Genomic DNA, 22,733 nt, shown 5'->3' with positions numbered 1-22,733 from the left:
AGTATAATTTGTAAAATGAATTATGCTAGAGACTCAGAATTATCCAGTCTGTGCTTGACAAAATCATACAAGGGCTACATTTTGCTTATATAATATTATGTCCAACTTGGCAGCTCATATTAGTCCTTCTTATTCCTTGATGAAAGCTAAATATTGAACATCTGATAGTACAGAGAAATGGGCCATCTCTAAAGCCTAATATATATCTAAGACTCCTTCATTTCACGTATAGATAATGACTGACACAGGTAATAAATACAGTGTTTATTTGGGTAAGAATTGGAATTCAACTGCACAATTAAGGTTAATACTTCCACCAAACAAAACACTTAAAGAATACATTTTGCCCCATGTTTTGGTGCGATTTCTCTAAACTGCATATACTAGAATCTTTCTAATTCTTTCCAGCCAAAAGTATGCTGTAAAGAGATCATGTAGGGAAATTTAGGACTTGGTCCATCAATCCATCTGCCTGTAAGCAAAGCAATTATTCAAAACCTAACTAGGTCAAATTTGGTATGAAGGAGGAAGAAATTGGGGAGGGGTGTGTGTGTGTGTGTGAACCAAGATCAAGTTACAAAAAGCAGAAAAAAACATTCCAGAAAAAGAATCTTCCATTCAAATTCCTTTGGGACAGGTAGAGCGTAGGTTTAGAATGCTTCCATCTGTTTCACACAGTATATGAATGTATTATGTAAATACTGACAAGGTTTTTATGTTGCTCCAATTCCCTGACTCTGACCATTGTACAACACAACTGTAGTATTTAACTGGGAATAATATCATACCCTCAGTTAAGAACCGTGTCTAGAACTAATGTTATGGAACAGAGAGTTCTGACCGAACACATTAACAGTAATAAAAAGAAATCCAATCTTTCAGCCAAGGGGCAGTAACAGCAATATAGCTTCCTTGGATTAATGGCATAACCAAGTTTTCACCAGCTTTCTAAAAATGAAAAGGAAAGAGGGTGATTGCACATCAGGCAGAGATTTATTATGAGGGAAGAAAACAGGGTTTGAAAAGGTTCTCTAATTGAGGAGACATATGGTGATTCTACCTTATTAAATCTTATTAGGCAAATAGAGCTATAGGAAGAAGGAAGCCCTGCAAATTTCCAGATCCTCTTCTTAAAAACCCTTCTCTTCTGGTCATACAATTTAGAGTGGAGCTGTTACTGAGGGCTTGAGAAAAAAAAATAGCCAAAGCCAAGATCTGCGTGTTTGCTCTATCTTGTTATTCCTTCCACCCCAGGAGATTTTTTTTCCAATTCAACCCATGTTATTCTTTCCAACCCAGCCCTCACGTGACCCAGATCGGAGCAAGAGGCATGCCCTATACTGCCCAAAAGGCAGATACTTCCAAAATTATACAGAAGCAGAAGCACATGTACACAGAGGCCACACCTAACACCTGACACACCCGTCACCTGTCATTATGTCCATAGAGGGAACATCTAAACACCTGACACACCTGATACCTTTGTTCCTGGAGAGGGGAGTCCACACCCACACCCATGATTTCTTATCACAGAGCATGAAATACAGGTATCTTTGCTAAAGAGAATAGAAAGAATGCCTATCAGCTTAGTAGTACAAGTAGATGCCACTTGTAAATCTGTCAATGGCCATACCTCAGGGCTCAAATACATAAAGAACATGGAATAAATAACCTGTCTTGTGAAGGTTACTTTCAAAAATCTTTGTTCATTAAACTCTGTTCATTTTGCTCTGTTGTCTCATTGTGGCTATATTCTGGCTGCTTCATTAAACACAGAAGCAGTACACATAGTGATCAATTTACAACAATTTGTTTAGTGACCATTCGAAGTTACAACAGCACTAAAAAAAGTGACATGACCATTTTCCACATGACCATTGCAGCATCCCCACAATCACGTGATCAAAATTCAAATGTTTGGCAACTGGTTTATATTTATGATAGTTGCAGTGTCCTGGGATCATGTGATCTTCTGGCAAGAAAAGTCAGTGACAAAATCAGATTCATTAAAAAAATTAACTGAACAACTGCAGTGATTCACTTAACAACTATGGCTAGAAAATGGGGTGAAACTCACTTAACAACTGTTTTACTTAGCAACATAAATTTTGGGTTCAATTGTGGTCTTAAATTGAAGACTTCCTGTAATAATGCATAGTTATTTATTTGGTTTATTTTTAAAAAATGTTCCTTGTATTTATAAAATGAGTTTAAAAACTATCAAGAACTGATTTTTCTCCTAGAATTTCTCCTAGAATTTTTGATCTGTTGTGAAAGGTAAATTCAACTGCACAGTTAAAGCCCTTCAAAATGTTCTGAGATTGAGAAGATAAAGAGAAAGAAGCCATATATTTAATCCTCCTATAAAAATCATGGTGCTCCTTCTCATTTTAAAATCCACAGCATAAAAGTTGTAGAAAATATTTATACATTAACATGAGATTTTCCAGAGCCTGGAGAACATGCAATACAATTTAAGAAATTAAAACTCTGCAGTGCCATATGAATAACCTCTTTTACAAGTTTAAATGTCAGTATGGAGTAGCAAATAAAACAGCAAATATTACTGTAAAAATCAAGTATGTTTCCGACAAAGAAACTATATTAAGATTTCAGCAATTTAGTATCTCAGTTTATAAATTAATCAACAAAACCAAAACAGACCCCTAACCAAAATGGCTTCACATCATTAAGGAACATTTTATTTACAAAAGACTTTTTTTCACCAAAAAATTACTATAGTTGTTTGTTCTGACTGTCTCTTAGTGAAAAATGAAAAATATTCGTTTGAACAAAACTCTTGCTATGACAAGTTCCTCCCTTTTGTACATGTCTCATAATGTGGCATAGTAAGTAGATAAGGGCTGGACTTTGCATCACAATGTTTCAATTCATGTTTGTTACTTGACTCTCATTGATATCAAAGTTCAACATGCATCTTAGAAGGATATCAATCACCCAGGTATATATGAAAATCTTTCAGAAAAAATCTTTGATGAGTCTTTGCTTGTACTTTCAAACAAATGGAATGGCATTATCCCAACAATTCTTAAATAGCCTTTTAATTCAAATCAATATTATTAGAGTACATATTGCAAATGATAATGTAAAGGCTAAGTTAAAAGATCTGAATATCTGTTTGATTGCAGACTGTAACTTACAGCACAGTTGAAATTATTTGTATCAAGAAGTAACCAACACTGATTCCAAAGTGAAAAGGAATTCAGTATCTATATTGGAAGTCATCATATGGTAATGATGGAGACATATAGCTTTAAAGTACAACGGTTAAGGGCAATTAATGATTCCAAGAGTAGGCTGACATCATGGTTGACATGTACAGGATATTCTACCACCTTGTATGTCTTCTATTAGAAGTATTGGATTCTCTTTGGCATTATTTGGTGGTATTTAGTTTTATATCTCCTCTGAATCCAAGACATTTATTATGATTGACCTTATTTCTAAAAGTGCTCAATACACCCTGAACATTGTTCAAAAAAATTGAGATTCAAAAACACACCACAAAAAGAGTAGTGGGGAAGGAAAAACTCTGCATAGGTTCAGAGAAAATTAAAAGAAAAAACAGCCAAAGAACATAACAATTAATCTAGGAAAAACATGAAATATAAATATACAGAAAAGGAGAGGTTACAGATGTTTTCTTTAATATTTTTTTTCTGAACAGATACAAAGATGAAGCCAGGAAATATTTGTAGGGAAGGAAAATTAAGGTCTATTTTTTTAAAAGCAAAGCCAATTAGTGTTTTTTTTTATGATAAGGGCCACAGTAAAAAGGGAATTATTCAATGTGAATAAGGCTTTATCAAATACATGGAGAAGGCAAGGATTTTCTGATTGTTTGGAAGTTTTTGTTTTAATTTTCTATATGTGATCTAAGCCCATTTTGTACAGATTTACAGTATTATACAGTATATACTCTTCTTGTGGGTTCATAGGAGTTATTGGATGACACCATTTACACTTCCTTTGCTCCTGAATGCTGCCTCTTGATTTTTAAAATATATTGAAAAAAGAATTTTCTCTGCATACAGCCTTACGTTTCTCTAAGTGCATACATCTTTGCAAACTCAATTGTTGGGCAAATTATATGCACCTGGCTATTTCTAATCCCTCTACTCTCTAATTACATCCTGTTTTAGAGATAAGGATTAAATATATCTTTACTTGTACCACCTTTCTCTCTCAGACTAGTGCAAGGTTCTTTCCCAGTTTTTTCAGCTCTTCAGCAAATCATCTTCTGAATTTTCACCCAACAGTTTTCTTCATCTGTTTTCTTCAGATTTGTTCACAAAAACATACTGTAATATAACACTGCTAAATCCAATTTAGAATTACTAGCTAATGTTACTGTTTACCAAAACAATGCCTTTTCAATAGTTTGACACTATCATTCATTGTGCCAACCATTATATCTCGTCTGTTCATGTTTTCCCTCCAATTTTTGTTATTTTTCTTGTTTTTCAAGATTCCACCTCTGATGAATTCTTAATAGCCTCTAATAGCCTCTCTGATGGAAACTACGCTGTCTGTTCTACCCCACATTTTACTTATCTGTTCACTAAAACGCATGTCTGAGTGGTATCTGTGTAATATCTATGAACACCCAGCAGGAAGCCATGGGTGAATGTAGGCTATCACAGGGGTATTTTATCATCAATTTTCAGACAGGGCTTAGGGAATTGCAAAAAGAATGAATAAATGCTTAAATTCAGAAAACCACCGGATTTGGAATTCATGACATTTTTTAAAAAAGAAAATGAATGACAACAACAACAAAAAAAAAGTCATGTATTTAGCCACATGACATCAGTGTTGGTTTAAGACTGTCCCATGACATGACAATTTAAAAACAAAAATGAACCTAACAAACAAATACTGACCTGTTTCATATACTCTATTGTCAGTCATAATGTGGCTTATTTGGTTTTATGGTGAGATGTGATCCCAGCCATTTCTGTTCATAAACCAGTAAAATTCCCTTTTTACGACTTTGTAATCCCTTAATTCGGAGTCAGGGCAACTGGATGGAGCTGAACATTTACTAGCTGGATGCCCTTCCTAATGCTATGCAGAGTTCTCAGCAGGTATTTTTTTCTTTGCTCCCTGGGAGAGAAACATTTGCTGCTACCTAGTACTGAACTCTAAGTCTTCCGAGTAGCAGGCAAGTGTTTTCACATCTAGGCCGCCATGCTATCTCACATGAAAGTGACTCTGGACAGTCAAAATTAATTGATACTAATGTCTTAATATAATGTATCAATCAGACTACTACAGCTAATTGGGCAAATTATGGTTAAATAAACCATAATTTGGAATATGTGAATCCAGTATATATTTCACTGGAAAGAAAATAAAACTCTTCTGTTGGGTATGTTTTTCCCCCCAAAGAAAATGCATTATAGTAAATTAGATTACTTTCCTCACCAGGATTCAATTTTTATACTACATTGTAAGTTATAGAGAATAAATGATGAGTTTTTATTTCCAGTAATTTTTCTTAATCAATGTTTGTTCAGTAACTTTCGAATAGCTAGTTATTTTTTTATTGATGACTATATGTGGTAAGAGAATACTTAGTTGCTTTTAAATGATTAATTCATTATTTCTCCCTGGCCACATATGCATATTATTTATTAATGTCAAACCTTTAAAGCTAATTTATCCCCAAATAGCCAATCTCATTGTACGCATGTTGTACTCTGACAATAAAGATAATAATGAAGATAATAATCAAAGTACAATCCAAGACTATATTTTAAAAAATAATTTAAAAAAATATTAGCTGTATTATTATAGACCCCATTTATGTTGTGGTAGATGAGTAACATTATTTTCTGATGAGACCTTCTCAAAATCTGTATCAATCAAATTTCTAGGTTTTCATGACTTGTGATAGATCATATGAAGTATGATAAGCCTGCTTGCTCTAAAATGGATGAAGTTTGTGCCTACTTCTTTAAAAAGCTATCTACTGCCATAGCTGAACCACTAAGCATAATCTTTGAAAAATCTTTCAGGACCAGCTCCTTGCCAAATCTATGGTCACTAAGCATAATCTTTGAAAAATCTTTCAGGACCAGCTCCTTGCCAAATCTATGGTCACTAGCCACAGTCATTCACATCTTCAAAAAGGGAGACACCAACCTAGTTGAAAATTACAGACCAATCTCTTTATGCTGCGTCACCTGTAAAGTCATGGAATCAATTATTAACCAATTCATTATCCTCCACTTAGAGACAAACAACCTACTCTCTAATAAACAGTTTGGTTTCAAACTGTCCTGTAACCTACAACTCTTGTAAAAACATATGGACTACACAACTTGATCAGGGCAAAGCAATAGACGCAATTTACACAGACTTCTGTAAAGCCTTTGATTCAGTGGTACATGACAAATTACTCATAAAACTAAGGTCTTATGGTATTTCTAGATACCTGCATAACTGGATAGAAGCATTCTTGTCAAACAGGCAACAAATGGTCAAAATTGGGAGCGCTGTATCAAATCCTGTAGCTGCCAAAGTGGTGTCCCCCAAGGCAGTGTTCTAGGACCAACTCTTTTCATACTCTACATAAATGACCTCTGTGATTATATTAAGAGCAACTGTGTTCTTTTTGCTGATGATGTAAAGCTATTCAACACCACTGACAATGCTGCTACCCTTCAAAAAGACCTCAACTATGTGTCAGAATGGTCAAACAAATGACAACTTCAAATCTCAACAAATAAATGCTCTATCTTACATATTGGCAAAAAAATCAGAAAATAAAATACAGGCTGAATAGTCAAGACCTTGTTGATGATCCAAACTCTGCCAAGGACCTTGGAGTATTCATCTCAAGTGATCTAAGTGCTAGAGCCCATTGTAACTACACAGCCAAAAAGGCATGAAGAGTTGTTAACTTAATCCTGCAGAGCCTTTTCTCTCGTAATATCACTCTACTAACTAGAGCATATAAAACATTTGCTAGACCAATACTTGAATACATCTCATCAGTCTGGAACCCGCATTACATATCTGATATTAATACAATTGAGAAAGTCCAGAAATATTTTATGAGAAGAATCCTCCACTCCTCTACTCATACCAGAATACTTTATGCCACCAGATTTGAAATTTTAGACCTAGACAACCTAGAACTACGCCACCTTTAATTCGATCTTGGTATATAAAATTATATATTGCAATGTCCTACCTATCAATGAATACTTCAGCTTCAACCAAAACAATACAAGAGCACAAAATAGATATAAACTAAAGATAAACCGCACCAAACTTGATTGCAGGAAATACGACTTCAGCAACAGAGTGGTCAATGTCTGGAATACTCTACCTGACTCTGTGGTTCCTTCCCCAAAGCCCCAAATCTTCAACATTAGACTGTCTACTATTCACCTAACCCCTTTCCTAAGAGGTCTGTAGGGGGTGTGCATAACGCACCAAAACGTGCCTACCCTCCCTGTCCTATTGTTCCTTTCTTTTTCTTTTTCTTATTCGTATTCATTTCATGGATACGTTGTAGCAACGTTTCGGCAGAATCACATCTGCCATCATCAGGCTTCTGTATAGTGTTCGTCTGTGAGTCAGACTTTCACAGCCATTTCTGTTTTAAATTTTAAATTAGAAACACCAATCAAGCAGAACACAGCAAACTCCAAGACCAATAAACACAGACCAAGACTCCCAACCAATCAGGATGAAGAAAAAACCATTCTGGTGCAGCATAGGCTAGCCCCAAATTTAAAACTGAAACGGCTGTGAAAATCTGACTCACAGACGAATACTATATATATATATATATATAATATATAAATATTTGTTTTCTGAGGTTCTTGCGGGTATTTGTATGTGGATCTTTGGTTGTTCGGGTTTTCTCCCGCGTAAGATTCGAAGTATCTAGGCAACGTTTCGATGAAGTCTGAAGGACACCAGACCCACACCCATGAGAGCCACACAAGATGCCACCACCACACTTCCATATAGAAAACAGACTCCCACCCATTCAGAAAATGAGACACGACCATGGACCAGAAGCTGCACTGCAGCTGCATCACTACCCATACATGAGCCATACATGAAGCAAACCGACACCCACTATGAAAATGCAGCAGGACCACGAACTAGAAGCCAAACAGCAAGATCACAACTCACCAGCTCAAATCCCCCAGCAACTAAGACTAACCTGAGCACAACCAAGCCCCCACCTGAACAGAACACGCCTCCAACCAATCAGAACACGGCTAACCCCCAACCAATCAGAACACAGCCAAACCCCCTACCAATGAGAACACACCCCCACCCAATCAGAACACAGCCAAGCCCCCACCCAATCAAGTCCCACCCCACTGGCAGTTAAAAGGAGGAAGCAGCTGCAATCTCACATTACTCTGAGAAGCACAGAGCCGGAGACAGAAGCCTGAAGATGATGAATGAGACTTCATCGAAACGTTGCCTAGATACTTCGAATCTTACACGGGAGAAAACCCGAACAACCAAAGATCTATCTATCTATCTATCTATCTATCTATCTATCTATCTATCTATCTATCTATCTATCTATATTAAATAAAAATAAAATTGAGGTTTACTACAGAGTTTGTTTTGTTTTCTTCACAGACTATAATCACTGTTTAATAACTGACACCATATGGTTACAAGCCACAAGAAAGGAATAGTTTTCCTAATGCTACCCCAGTTTTTACATACTTATTTTAATGACACATTAATTTTAACAGATCATTTATTTTAAAGCAACAAAAATCCTCATACTAAACAAAATTAGCAGAGTTATTATTTTATAGTTTAGATTTTCATTTAAAAAGTGTTATCACAAGCTAAGGTGTTTCATGATCAGATAATAAATAATAAAGCTGCAGAATATGGCCTTTCATATTTTGTAACTATTACATTTTACCTTGCATTTTGATACTAGATTTTCTTAATCTCCATTTCAAAATAATTCCATATCATGCAAATTAAGCATTCAAGGGACATGAATGACAACTGCTTCTTGCACACTACACATTTTGCTTATTTACCATGGAAGATATTGAAAGAACTTGAATACTAATTTAGGATTCATTTGTCTTAATGCAGTCACTCCCAAACCATAGGACATAAGAAGAGATAATTGCTATGAAAAACTAATTCATTTAGTGATTTTAGTGATCTTGTGATTTTCAAAATTTTCATCTCTAGAAGAAATGCTTACTGTTTCTAGTCTTTCATCTCAGGGGACATGTTTCTTTTCAATTTGGAATCAGTTCCTATAAGGCAGTGGTCGGCTGGGGAATTCTGGGGATTGAAGTCTTACAACTTACAAAGTTGTATCTTACAACTGCCAAAGTGGAGAAACATCCACAAAGTGGAGAAACAAGTAAACATGGCTATAAATGGATAAAATCTGAAATCCCCTGTGTGTCTCAAGTCCCATCAAGATAGCATGGCAGTCATCAGGCTTAATGGGAATCAAAGTTCAACCATTCTGGTGGGTTACAGCTGACTCCTCTTGCATAAAGCAAAACGGCATCTGTTTAAATTCACAAGAAAAGACTGGTCCAATTATACAAAGATACACTAATCTCAAAGAAAAATTAAGACTATTATCCAATGTAGATGGTGTAATCCCATTTCATTTACTGAGATTTTGTTCTGAATAAATAGAAACAAAGGAGCACTCCACAGGATTATGTTAATGGTTGCAACATTAATGACTGACAGATGACAGATTTAGAAAGGAAAACTCTATTAAATTTCATGCCTGAAATGCAAATTTCCGTCCTTTGCCATCTCTTGTGGAAGAGATGTGAGAATTGTTGGGACTATTCTTCAATCATTTTAATAGTTTTGTGATAACTGTTTTATTCCTCCTGCCCTGGGTTGATCAAGGCTAAGTCTCTATCAGGTTCCTGGTCTGATTTTTAAAAAGCTTTCTGCATGCCACTGAAAGAGAAGAAATTTTAGAAAAGAAAACAGATGGTGTCATAAGAAAAAAGAAAGATTCAGGCTGCGCCCATTGCTTCACATTCCCCAAATAGCATGCAGTCTTAAATATTATTTCCAGGGGAATGTTGCTCCAAATAGAAAAAAAAAGTTCCCCAGGTTTTCTGCATCATATTTTCACTGTGTGTGTGTGTGTGTGTGTGTGTGTGTGTGTGCATTTAATTCTTTATTTATTGCCATTTTAAGATTGCTTTTTACTAAACATAATCTCAAAACTGCAGGAAAAAATATAAACCAATAATGCACTTCAAAATTGGAAAGTTACAAGAAACAAATAACATTTTTATTTGATGTTGTACTTTGGTTTAATTGATTTTCTGGTAGTTCACTAGCCAGAGTCATTTGTTTGGGATGGGCAGCTATAGAAATGGAAGAAAATAAAAAGTAACATTTTTATTATATACTGCCCAGAATCACATTCTGTGGGATGGATGACTATATAAATATGATAAACAAAACCATCCAAAACATCAAATATTAACATCTTAAAATTGGAGTCTGACAATCACAAGAAAAAGGCACAGCCCTATTGATTTTAGTTTGAGGTAGGCTGTGTTCAGATTGAAAACTCAGCTGATTCATTGAATGGTATGACTAGGATAACCATATTTCAGCCTCCGTTCATTGAATACCCTGTAAGAAATATCTGTTAAGTGAATACATTATCTTCATTCAGATAAGTGTAAGGCACAAGGCAAATGAAATATCCAAGATCTAAATTATATGGGGTTTTATGTATAAAGACAGATCCACCAAATTTGGCCCAATAGTCATTTATAATACCACCCAGAATCCCATTGGTTAGATGGGAGATCATGTAAAGTTGACAGATAAATAAAATAGATATAATGTGTTGACAGCACCCTGTTTCTTCATTAATCTGCTCATGCCTTCTGTATCAGCAGTAACTTCTAAATTGAATTTTTTTCTGTACTAGTCATTCCATTTTTTGCACTGCCATTGCAATTGGTGTTATGATATTTAAACTTTATGATAGGATCTACACTTAGCAGCTATCAAAACCTTCATGAAAATTAAAATCTGGAGCATTCATTTTTTTATTGTTCAGAATGAACAGAAGTTCTCTCTTATAATAGGATTAATGAACAGCTGACCTACCTGAAACTTAAATAAAAGTAAAATAAACATGCTTACCAGTTCCAAAAATCCTCTCACAACTTGTCTCTGTTTTAGGTTGGTTTCTCCATCCAGATTAGCAGTTTCTATATGACACAAGCCATCAGGATCACTTGAAGAAAGCAGCAATATGTCTGCAGGTATGATTTCATTGCAGCGAAGCTGGATGAAGTCTCCAACTTTTACTTCTTTCCAGTATCTTGTTGTGTATTTCCTTTCATTCCTGTAAGAAATGTTTCAAATAAAACATGAGATCAACTCTAAAAACATCAGTTTAAAGAAATATAATAGCAGGATAAGTTAATATATATATTTCATTTCATCTATCTTCTGACACCTATTGATTCACAAAAAACTTGCATTCAAAGAATAAAGTTCTCAGAAGAAACTATTCACCAACAGCAGTTTTTGTGAGAAACAGCTATCATTATCCCAGGATCAAAACTTAACAATTACTATAAAGATGACCTTTGAAGGATCAGAGGCACAAAATATACAGGTTACATCTGTGAGAAGGAAACTTAAGATATGTGCTGTCCATATATTTATTTTCAGAAAAGAGTATGTTCAAAATGCTGATTATTACCTTTACAGCTCTACAATGCACAAGTCCAGGTTATATGTAGGACCAGTTTCTCTTGAGGGATCTGTCTGTCCTCTAAGTCAGACAGTGTGGGTGCGTTGCATGCAAATACATACATAAATAAAAGGTTATATAGCCTGGGAGGGAAAAAAGAAATAGAAAGTGAAATATAGGATTAAGGAAGACTGGCAGTAAAGGGAAAAATCCAGATCCTTGTGGATTAGAATCTACCTCATCACCCGTATGGATATTATCCCACATTACCAAATATAGAAGGTGATGTACAAATTATTGTTAATAATGAAAGACTATCTGAGAATTACATTAAGGTAAATAGTGTTCTGTCAGGACCATCTGAAGGAAGTCAGTTACCAAACTGGAAGAAAAAAATTAAGACCAGGCACAGAACCTGTGTTTGAGCAACTCTGAACTATAACTTGTTTTAGCTTATCAAGTTCTGAAAACCCAGCTATTTTGTTAATTTCATTTTGTATGAACTAAACAAAAATATGTGTGATTCAATACTCCTTAGTTATTGATGATAAAATAGGAAGCACAGCCACTAAATCTGTAGAGTTGTTCTTGTTTTGCCTTACTCAGCAAAGCAGGAAACACTCTTTAAAATACTAATAGCTTTAATTATAGTGCTTGTTTGTTGAAATGGTAACTGAAAACAAGTATACAAAGCAATTGATTATTATATTGACAGAAAATAAATAAATTACTTATTTTATTTATATGTCAAATTTAGAAACCACCCATGTCCCTCACAGAGCAACTCTAGTATTGAAAACAAATAAAGAGAGCCACTGTGGTACAGTGGTTAAGATGCTGGCCTAGACACCAGGAGACTGTAAGTTCCAGTCTCACCTTAGATATGAAAGCGGACTGGATGACTCTCAGCCCAATCCACCTCATAGGGTTATTCATGTGGGAAAATATAGGAAGAAGAAGAAATATTATGTATGTCCACTATCTTGAATTAGTTATAAAATAATAAAGATGGGATAAACAAAATCAAATAAATAAATAAATATTCATCCTTCATTCTTAGAAGAAATCAATAACTGGGCTGTGCCAATCCAGAATGACAATATTTTCCACTGTGAGTTTAAAATTACATGTCTTACAAAATGAGCAGTGTATATCAATTCTTAGGCCAATCATTGAATCTGTTATCCAAGGCTACCCATTTAATCAACTGATGTTTCCCTCACTTTTTTGATGAGTGGTTCAAGGCTGCTCAGAGTTGCCTTAAACTGCGAGATGGGTGGCAGACAGACAGACAGACAGATAGATAGATAGATAGATAGATAGATAGATAGATAGATAATCCTACTCTGAAAGATTCCATTCTTTTTTTATTCCTTTTGCAATCAAATAGCAGCTGAATTGAAAAAAAATTAAAGCATTGCTTGATATACTATTAGGTTTGGACAAGCTCTGTTTCTTATACAGTATATTTCTAAGTTAAAACGTTCCTTTGTTAAATAAATTAAATCATATCTGAACTGTTAAATACATGATGAAAAATGTGTGGATATAAAGTGAAGTGTTGCAGTGACTGAAATACTGAAGATTATAATCCAGGATGAATATTAATCTCTGTGGGAAAATTTCACTGAAGTTAGGTTATGTAATTTCATTTTAACCATCATATTTTATTAAAATACAGCTAAGATTCAAGAAGTCACTTCTGTCTCAGAAAAGAAATTTCTAATGTTAGCATTAGTTCTTGGACAGTAAAAGGAAGTAGCAGAGTCCTGTTCATATTTCTGTGGAAGTATATAGTTTATTAATGAATCAGTTATGAAGCATGACAAAATAAATTCCAGCAATTGCTTCAAGTCTTTTTCCCAATAACAAACAGAAGCCACACATTTCAGACTAAGACATATTCTGCTGTTCTCAATGAAAAACAAAACAGAACAGAAAAGAGAAAAGGGAAGAGAGGGAAAAAAGCAAGCAAGCAAGCAAGCAAGGATGATATATGACACTGAGAATAGGATTCACTTTCTTTGGAATTGCAGCTTTTAATCTATCATTATCATCGTCTGATGATGATGATTTTAGTCATTACAACTGTGAAATAGATTTGCTATATTTAAACACTGTAGTTGAAACTCAAAAACAGGAAAAGTAGCTAGATAAGATTCTAATCTATCATAGATATTTACAAACGCTGTGTGATAGCAGAATTGTGCAAAAACAGGGAAAACCTCTAATGTTATTAAGAGATATATACATTGATTACCTTATGCAGAATTGAGTCATGTGGGGAGAAAACCACATTTAAAAAGTCAATAATGTGTTTGTAATATTTGAAGAATAACTCATACCACTCAGCTTTAATTTACTGTCTATATATTTTGCATATAATATTTTGTTATTTCACTGCTTATATTTTGAATCTCTTTCTCACTATACAATGAATAAATGGAATCTTATACCAAAGATAAAAGCTTTCTTGTACTAGAACATTTTCTGTTGGTTTTGCTTCAGTATTTGAATATGGTTATCACAACAATCTCCCAAACTTTTCTCATCTGAAGTGTCCCAGAACAACCACCACACTTCAGCAAGATTGTCAGTATCAGATTATTATCTGATACTGTAAATTATGATGAATACAATTACTGCCAATAGTTTGACCTTTTGACCATGGATAGGATCAGAGAAATTTAGACCAAAGCTCTAACAATTGTGCCATACATTTTTTTTCCCAAAAAGAGAAGCAAGGACCTTTTTTATGAAAGGAACAGACCAAGGAGAACAGGATTTTCCTGAGTTATTTTAAAGTTCTAGCATAAAATAGTTGCATTCCTACTCTTTCTTCAACAACTTTGAATTAATATCATTCCTTGTAAGGACAATGTGGAAATAGTTCTGAATATGAAATAGAGATGATTGAGCTAAAAATATATTGTCAAAATGCCCTTGGGCATAAATCACAAAGCTAGAGTCACCATAGGCATTCTGCTAAAAATGCAGACAAAGTTCTCTTATGGAAAAATAATATTCTTAGGTCTTTTATGTTCCCTTCAAATTTGCTAAGTAATTCGTTTCTTCTAAAGAACCTTTGCACATTTTGTACTTTAAGAGTGTTAATGCACTATCAAATATCATTTAGTTTACAGTGCCTTGGATGCCTAGGACATACTTTTCTCTTGGCTGAAATAGAAAATACCTTTTAGTCTTAAAATTGTAAAAATATGTTTGCTCTAGTTTTTGTTACAGGCGAAGATCACATTTTTTTTCAAAAGTTAGGACTTGGCAGAATAAATAAAAGTTATGACTATGTTCTTATACTCCATAATCCGGCAAGGTCTTTTTACATAATGGAAATTTATCCTAATGCTAACTAATAAAACTATAAATGTTTTATAGTTTCCTGACTTTTGAAATCCAGTCCATTACTCAAAACATGTTTAGAAAATTGTACCAAAAAGAAATAATACTTATAATTTTTTAGTCAGGCAATAAAAATACCAGAAGAAATAGTACAAAAGATGCATTTTAAGAGAACCACACATGGAAGTATCTAAACACAAGCATACGAATGAACTTTTGGCGTGTTCAGGTCTTTTCCCGTGTAAGATTGAGAGTATCTTGGTGATGTTTCAATGAGGCCCTGCTCACCATCTTCAGACTAGTGCTTTCGGCTTTGTGCTTGTCCAAGCAAAGCATGATCGGAGCTGCCGTCTCTCTATAAATACTGGTGGGGAGGTGTGGTGTGCTGGCTCTGTTGTAAGAGGGCTGGCTGGCTGTGTTATTTCTTGATTGGTTGATGGAGTTGATGTTTGCAGATTGGTTGTCTTTTTTGTAAGAATCTGTGTGGCTAAGGTACTGGCTGTGTGTCTATCAGCCTCCTGTGTTGTAACGACTTGGGTAATGGGCTGTGTGATGACCTTCTGAGTTCTATTGTTGTGACATCCTGGGTCTTGTGCTGTAATCTCCTGGGTCATTGGCTATGTTGCAACATCCTAAGGTTTTGTGGTATGACCTCCTGAGTTCCGTGATGTGATATCCTGAGCGGATGGCTCAGGAAAACCCGGAATGTTACATCACAGCCATCCATTTTTATATATATATATAAATATATTTTCAGCAGCTACATCAAAACCTGCCTTGAACATTCAGTTGTTTTCAATACTGCAGGTATTGGGGACATTCTACATACAACATGACCCATATTGGAGGGGTGGGCTAAATGGGCAATGTGACAGCACAGTCAAACCCATTCATTTTTATACTTGTGCTCAGTGTTGCAATGAAAGTCTAAAGGGGCAGGGTTGCATTGTGAAACTTCTACACACTGTTCACCTTTCCTTTTGCTGTGGTTAGCTACAGATGCCTACGTATCTACTGTGTTAACTTTCTATATTCCTGTGCTCAGTAGCTATCCTGATCAGCCAGCTTGTACAACAGGAAGGTGTTTACACAAAATGAAAATGGTACAGATTTTAAAAGGCAACATGTCAAAGCACTGCATTCCATAGGCATTTTTAAAACCAATTTGTTGCTTTCTATTCATGTCTTTGTAGTGCTAAACATAAAGTTATACTATAAGTGTGGAGATTCAGCTAGACATACACATTACAGAATTTCAGATTTATCCACTTTTTTTTAATGTAAGGCTAAATTGCAGAAAATCTAGTGCAGAGGGAAAAGTTCCCATAATTCATTAGAGAAAGACTGACAACAAAATCATTAACCACTTTTTAATTGGTTAGTACCAGTCAATTTATAGACATAGTACCAATCCAACACACATACATATACAGAGCACTTGTATATTCTACAGCTGAGTGCAACGTTCTTCATAATTAAAAACAAGTGGTTTGTCTGAGAGCTTTCCTGGCAATTAAATCTTTGCTTCTTTTCAGGAAACCATGCTAACACTGAATTATTTATTAGTGTTCCTGATATTACTTATTACTGCTACAATTGAAGAACAACTAATGCATGGTTGCTATATGCAATTTTCTGTTGACAAAGAAAGGCCTTTACATTCCAATTAAATGTGTTTGCAAATGTTTATATGATTATGATTATCTGCCATTAGGTTGGTGTTGATTCTTAGCCACTTACACGGAGAGAACTATTCCAGGATGATCTCTCCCAACAGTGCACAGATTGGTTGTCATCTTTTTCCCCTACTGTCTTTCTTCAACATTATCCCAGTGGACAATCACTTAAATATGAGCCAGCAATGTGCTGCACCTGCCAAAAATGCCAACGCAGTCTTAGGCTGCATTACCAGAGGGATAGAATCAAGATCATGTGAAGTTCTAGTACCACTTTATAATGCTTTAGTAAGACTGCATTGGAATATTGCATCCAGTTTTGCTCACCACAATATAAAAAAAGATGTTGAGACTCAAGAAAGAGTGCAGAGAAAAGCGGCAAATACGATTAGGGGACTGGAGGCTAAAATATATGAAGAACAGTTGCAGGAATTGGATATGCCTAGTTTCATGAAAAGAAGGACTAGTATGACAGCAGTTTTCCAATATCTAAGGGGTGCCACAAAGATGAGAGAGTCAATCTATTCTCCAAAACCATCTGAAGGCAGGACAAGAAGCAATGGATGGAATCTAATCAAGAAGAGAAGCAACCCAGAACTAAGGAAACATTTCCTGACAGTTATAACAATTAATCAGTGGAACAATTTGCCTGCAGAAGTTGTGAATGCTCCAACACTGGAGGTTTTTAAGAAGAGATTGGAGAACCATTTGTTTGAAATGGTATGTGGTTTGCTGCCTGAACAGGGGGTTGGACTAGAAGACCTTCAAGTTCCTCTTCCAACTCTGTCATTCTGTTATATTATCCTTAGGGTTTCTGTAATCAAAGCATATTTCCAAAATATGAGAATGTCAGTTTGGTCATTTGTGCCTCAAGTGAGAATTCTGGATTGATTTGTTCTAGGATCTTAGAATGGATTGGCAGAAATTGATATATTGTTTTCTTGCTTTTCTGGCTATATAATCCAACAATGTTCCCCTCCTACTAATTCCTACTACCTACTTTGGCATTCCAGTCCCCAATTACAAGCAGCACAACTGGTTGGCATGTCATATTGAGCTTGTTGATAAAATATGTCAATTTTCTCTTTGTCTGAATCAGTAGTTGAAGAATAAATGTGAATGACTACCATATTAAAAGAATATCAGAGAGATCCACTTGATAATATTCAGTCATTGATCGCATTTTACCAACTACTGTTCTTATAATGCCCTTCCTAACAGTATAAAAGCAACACTGTCCCTTTGTTTTCATGATCTAAATAGCAAACAGTATGATATTTTGACTGAAAGTGTCCAATTTCATTTCATTTCAATTTGATGATGCCCAAGAAGTCAATGTGTCATTAATTTATTTCATCTTTCACTGTTTGTAACTTCTTCATGTTCATGCTTCCATGTTCTTGTTCTAATGCTGTCTCTATAGCTTCAGATTTTCTTCTCCTGCATGGCAGCATCAGCAATTAGATGTCTTGAAAGTTTTAATCAGCTGTGTCACAAACACCATTAAAATTCAGAAAGGTCGTCTTTCTTAGTAGCATGAGCACTAACCAACCTTAAGGGCCTTTCATCTGGCCCTATATTGTTAACCATTTTGTATTTCCTATCCATGTGATCATCTTGTATAGTACACCATTGGTTTACACTATCTTCTTTCCTGCTATATGAAATTAACAATTTGCAATTGTTGCTAAAATGATTATCTGCTTCCAGCATTTAGCTTCCAGCTAAATATACAAGTCTGTTTGATTTAGTTGAGAAGCTGGGATGACCTGCACACTGAATGCGACAACTTACCATAGCCAACTTGTCACAGCCAACTCACCATGGGATAACTCACCACAAGACAATTCATTAATTTAATGTAATTATTTAAAATATTTTTAAAATGTTTAAATTTTTGTCATTCACATTTCATTTTGTCCCTCCTTTGGCATCCTTTCTTTAATGATTCTATTCCACAATTTCTTCCATATTAATGTAACTCGTGTTACGTGGCAAGTTATCCCATGGCAAGCTGGCCATGCTGAGATGTTTTGCAGCGAGTTGGCCAGTGCAAGTTGGCTACTGCGAGTTGACTGTGGCAAGTTGACTATGGCAAGTTGGCTGCAGCAAATTGTTATAGACTCGTAGGGAATGCATACCTCAGACCAGGAGTGGCGGTCCATGGACTGGATGCATCACATGCAGGCCATGCTTACCCCAGCTCTGTGAAGGGGTAAAGCATTGTGACACATCCCATGCCAGCAAGGTGATGTGGTGAGCTTGACTCCTATGCCTTAGACCAGTGCTGCTATTCTACTGGTTCTGGCGGGTTCTGGCATATCGGTAGTGCCGAAGATCGGCCAAGACCAAACTGATTCTCTCTGATGAGCTGCTGTTCGGCCCACCCACCCACCCAGGCTCCATGCTGACCTTTATTCCCTGATTTTGAAGTGCAGCTGCTTTGCGTGGCACAGTAATTGCCCTGCATCAACTCCTGAAGCTACAGGGATTGCAGGAAGTGAGTAGGAAAGCCACTGCATGTGCGCAAAGTGTATGTTTGGTGTATATGCACGTGCAAAGTGTTTGTGCATGAGCAAAGTGTGCCCACCAAGCCATAGCCACCAAACGGATGGTAATCTTCTTTGAAACCCACCACTGTTTTAGACAGTGTTCTTCACTTCTCCCTTTGGGGAAAACCACTACTATGAGACAGTACATCAGGTCTTGGGAGTGGATAGAATAAAATTCCTATACATTTTATATTACTGGTTGATACTCCCCTTAAATGACATTAAAAAATGTTTGACACTATTCAAAATAAAAACGGAAATGAGCTGCTTAACCCACCCAATGCAACTGCCTGTTTGGGAGGTTTTGAAACAAAATAGCTTTTTATTTCAAAAGAGGCCAAATGCTTTGTTCTTCTTCCTAAAGGAAGTAAATAGTGATCATGGCCTTCAAAATAAGAACGGTAGTTCAAAAATTAAGTTCCAAGAAAGACAATGGGGAGGAGTGTAATTGTGAAAAACAATAAGGGCACTACTTGAAAGACTTTATATCTTGGATTTAAATCAGATCCCTTTAAATAATATAGGAAAGAAACAAGGATACCATCAGGTATACAATCCAAAGCACACTTAATTGAAAGTCTGTTTCTGTAATAAATGGGACTTTCTTTCAAGAAAATGTCATTAGAATGTAAGTATTAACTCAGAGAAATTAACTCAAAATTATTAGAAATTAATTTGAAGGTAAATTTAAAAAAAAACAATTATTAAACAATGGAAAACCTTATAGTTTGTAATAGAGTAACTCACACAAAGCTCAGTCCCCATTAATTAGCTTTATTCAAATCATAACATTCAAGTTTATTCATTTTTTAAAAAAATTGAAGATAAGTTTTGGCATCTATACATTCAGTTCTTCATTCAGTAGTCAGGGGTGGGATGCTACTGGTTCTGCCCCATTCTATAGAAACGGTAGCTCTGAAAAGTAGCAGACACTGAACCAGTACTGTGTTTGATGCTGTTTGGCCCACCCGCCAGCCCGGGCTCTTTATTTCCTGCTTTTTCAACCACAGCACAGCTGAGGTTGAAAAATAAGGAAAAAAGTGGCTTTCCACATGCTACGCACCCACGCGCAGCGCCTTTCAGCTGTCTGGGCGGCACAGCTTAAGGTTTTTTTACATGCACACACAGCAAAACGTAGTCACCGAGCCAGTGGTAACACTGGTTGAATCCCACCCGACAGTAGTCCTCGATTTATGACAACAGTTGAGCCCAAATTTTCTGTTCCTAAGTGAGACATTTGTTAGGTGACTTTTGCCCAGTTTATGGCCTTTTTTGATACATTTGTTAAGTGAATCACTGCAGCTGTTAAGTTAGTAATGTGGTGGTTAAGGCAATCTGGCTTCCCCATTGACTTTGGTTGTTAGAAGGTCACAAAAGGGGATCAACTCGATTCAAGGACACAGCAACCATCATAAATTTGAATCAGTTGTCAAGCATTTGAATTTCGATCATGTGACCATTGGGATTCCACAACAGTCATAAGTGTGAAAAATGGTCGTATTTTTCAGTGCTGTTGTAACTTCAAAAGGTCACTAAATGAACTGTTGTAAGTCAAGGACTACCTGTTATTGACATGATTGCACAATACAATGCTCGCTTTGCATTTTAGACGTTTTCTTATAAAACAGAAACTGTTTCACTTTCTGAGAGTTAAGAAATCAATGAACTGGATATTTTCTGGTAAAAGAGAGAGAGAGAGAGAGAGAGAGAGAGGAAAGAAACCCTAACTCGTCATTCTCTAAATATACATTTTTGGCTGCAGTCACAGCCTTCCTCTTAATAACCTCTTTATTCCCAAAAGCTGCAGGGGATGAGTAAATTTGCCCGGACTTAGACAGGCCTCCGAATAAGCCAAGCTATTACTATTCTGAAATCAGGAAATAGCTGGAATAATTTCCAGGGCAATTTGAATTCAACATAAGCTTCCCACTTTCTGTCTTTCCTGTACAACCATCCTCTAAAACTCACCCAGAATCAACTTGGATGCTCCAGATAGGAGGACAAATCACAGCCAACCAAAAGAATTGCAATTTTTGCCTCATTTTCAGGCTGGGAATTTTGCTGTTTTTATTTTTATTTATTATTGAATTTATTTGCCACTTACCTTGCACCCAATGATCCTGACCAGCTGGGATCAATAATTTGTAGGAAAATGATATTTCATTAACAAATCTCTCTAATTTCCCTTCTTTCTTCCTGTTTGTCTCACTGTCAGAGCTCCAGAAGCAGACAAATTGATGGGACACGATGGGATGGATGTGGGGCAGGGGAACATTGAGAACCAGATAGAAAGGTAATTCTTCTCCAAATTGAATTAAACTCTGAGCTGTGGTATAATGCTCATCTCCATTGTGTCCTGGTAACACCTACAAACGCAAAAAGCATTTTTTCCATGTGACACGTAGGTCTGCTAGCTGGTGCTTACATTTATGTCAAATAAGCACTTGAATGTTTTTGTGTATCTTTTTTCCTAGTTGCCCCACTGCATTTGTCTACAGACTGTTTTGAAGTTGCAAAGTGCTGAAAAAAATGACGTAGGACCATTTTTCAGACTTACAACTGTTATACCATCTACTTGGTCATGTGACCAAAATCCAGACGCTTGCCAACTGGCATGTGTGTATGACAGTTGCAGTGACTGGGGTCATGTGATTGCCCTTTGCAATCTTTTGACAAGCAAAGTTAATGGGGAAGCCAGATCAACTTAACAATAGTGTTACTAACTTAACAGCTGCAGTGATTCAACTGAACAACTGTGGCAAGAAAAGTCATAAAATGGGGCAGAATTCACAGTCTTGTTTAGCAATGGAAACTCTGGGCTCAATTGTGGTTGTAAATTGAGGACTACCTCTATTGCTTTCCAAACCTGGTTTAATAATGAGTACAGTAAATGTAATAAATATAGCGCTCTGTATCTATGGAGATTCTCAGTCATCTAGGACATGGTTGTCCCAAAGGTGCTTTTTCAAGAGGCAACTGGACTTTCTGGTTTTGCTTTGAAGATGTCACATCTCTCATCCAAGAAGCTGTAGGGGCCTGTGTTACATACATACACACACAGTACACACACAGTGCACACACACACACACATAACTATGAAATCTGTTTGAGGAACATCTTTTGACCTCTAAGTCAAAAAAATATTTTTGAAACTATTCAACTGATACCGCTCACCATAATAGCCTATTCCAGTGAGGAAAGCAGGCTTGAATAAACACTAGGAGGCTATAATGCAATCGTCACATGAATCTAAACGTTCTAAAATAAATTCTGGGCTGTGGTAAAAAGAGGAAAGTTGGGCAAATAAAACAGGTGTGTAGCATGTTTAAAGGAAGGGGTGGATACAGGAAACAACCGTCTAAGCAATTTATGAAATGTTTTCTACATTTCTCCATCACTTTTTCC

General features: G+C 35.9%; 1 protein-coding gene across 1 annotated transcript in view; it reads right to left on the bottom strand.

The window, feature by feature from the left end:
- ATP10A (ATPase phospholipid transporting 10A (putative)) overlaps positions 1-22,733 on the bottom strand; it is a 140,271-nt gene that overhangs the window by 68,316 nt on the left and 49,222 nt on the right. Inside the window, exon 2 of the mRNA XM_026707529.2 lies at positions 11,185-11,389. Coding sequence (XP_026563314.2) covers positions 11,185-11,389 — 205 coding nt within the window. The remainder of the gene's footprint in view (positions 1-11,184; positions 11,390-22,733) is intronic.

This window comes from Pseudonaja textilis, chromosome 8, assembly GCF_049901715.1.
Source record: "Pseudonaja textilis isolate UNSWEBS1 chromosome 8, rPseTex1.2, whole genome shotgun sequence".
Taxonomy (NCBI): Eukaryota; Metazoa; Chordata; class Lepidosauria; order Squamata; family Elapidae; genus Pseudonaja; species Pseudonaja textilis.
This window is presented reverse-complemented; position numbering and strand designations above follow the sequence as displayed.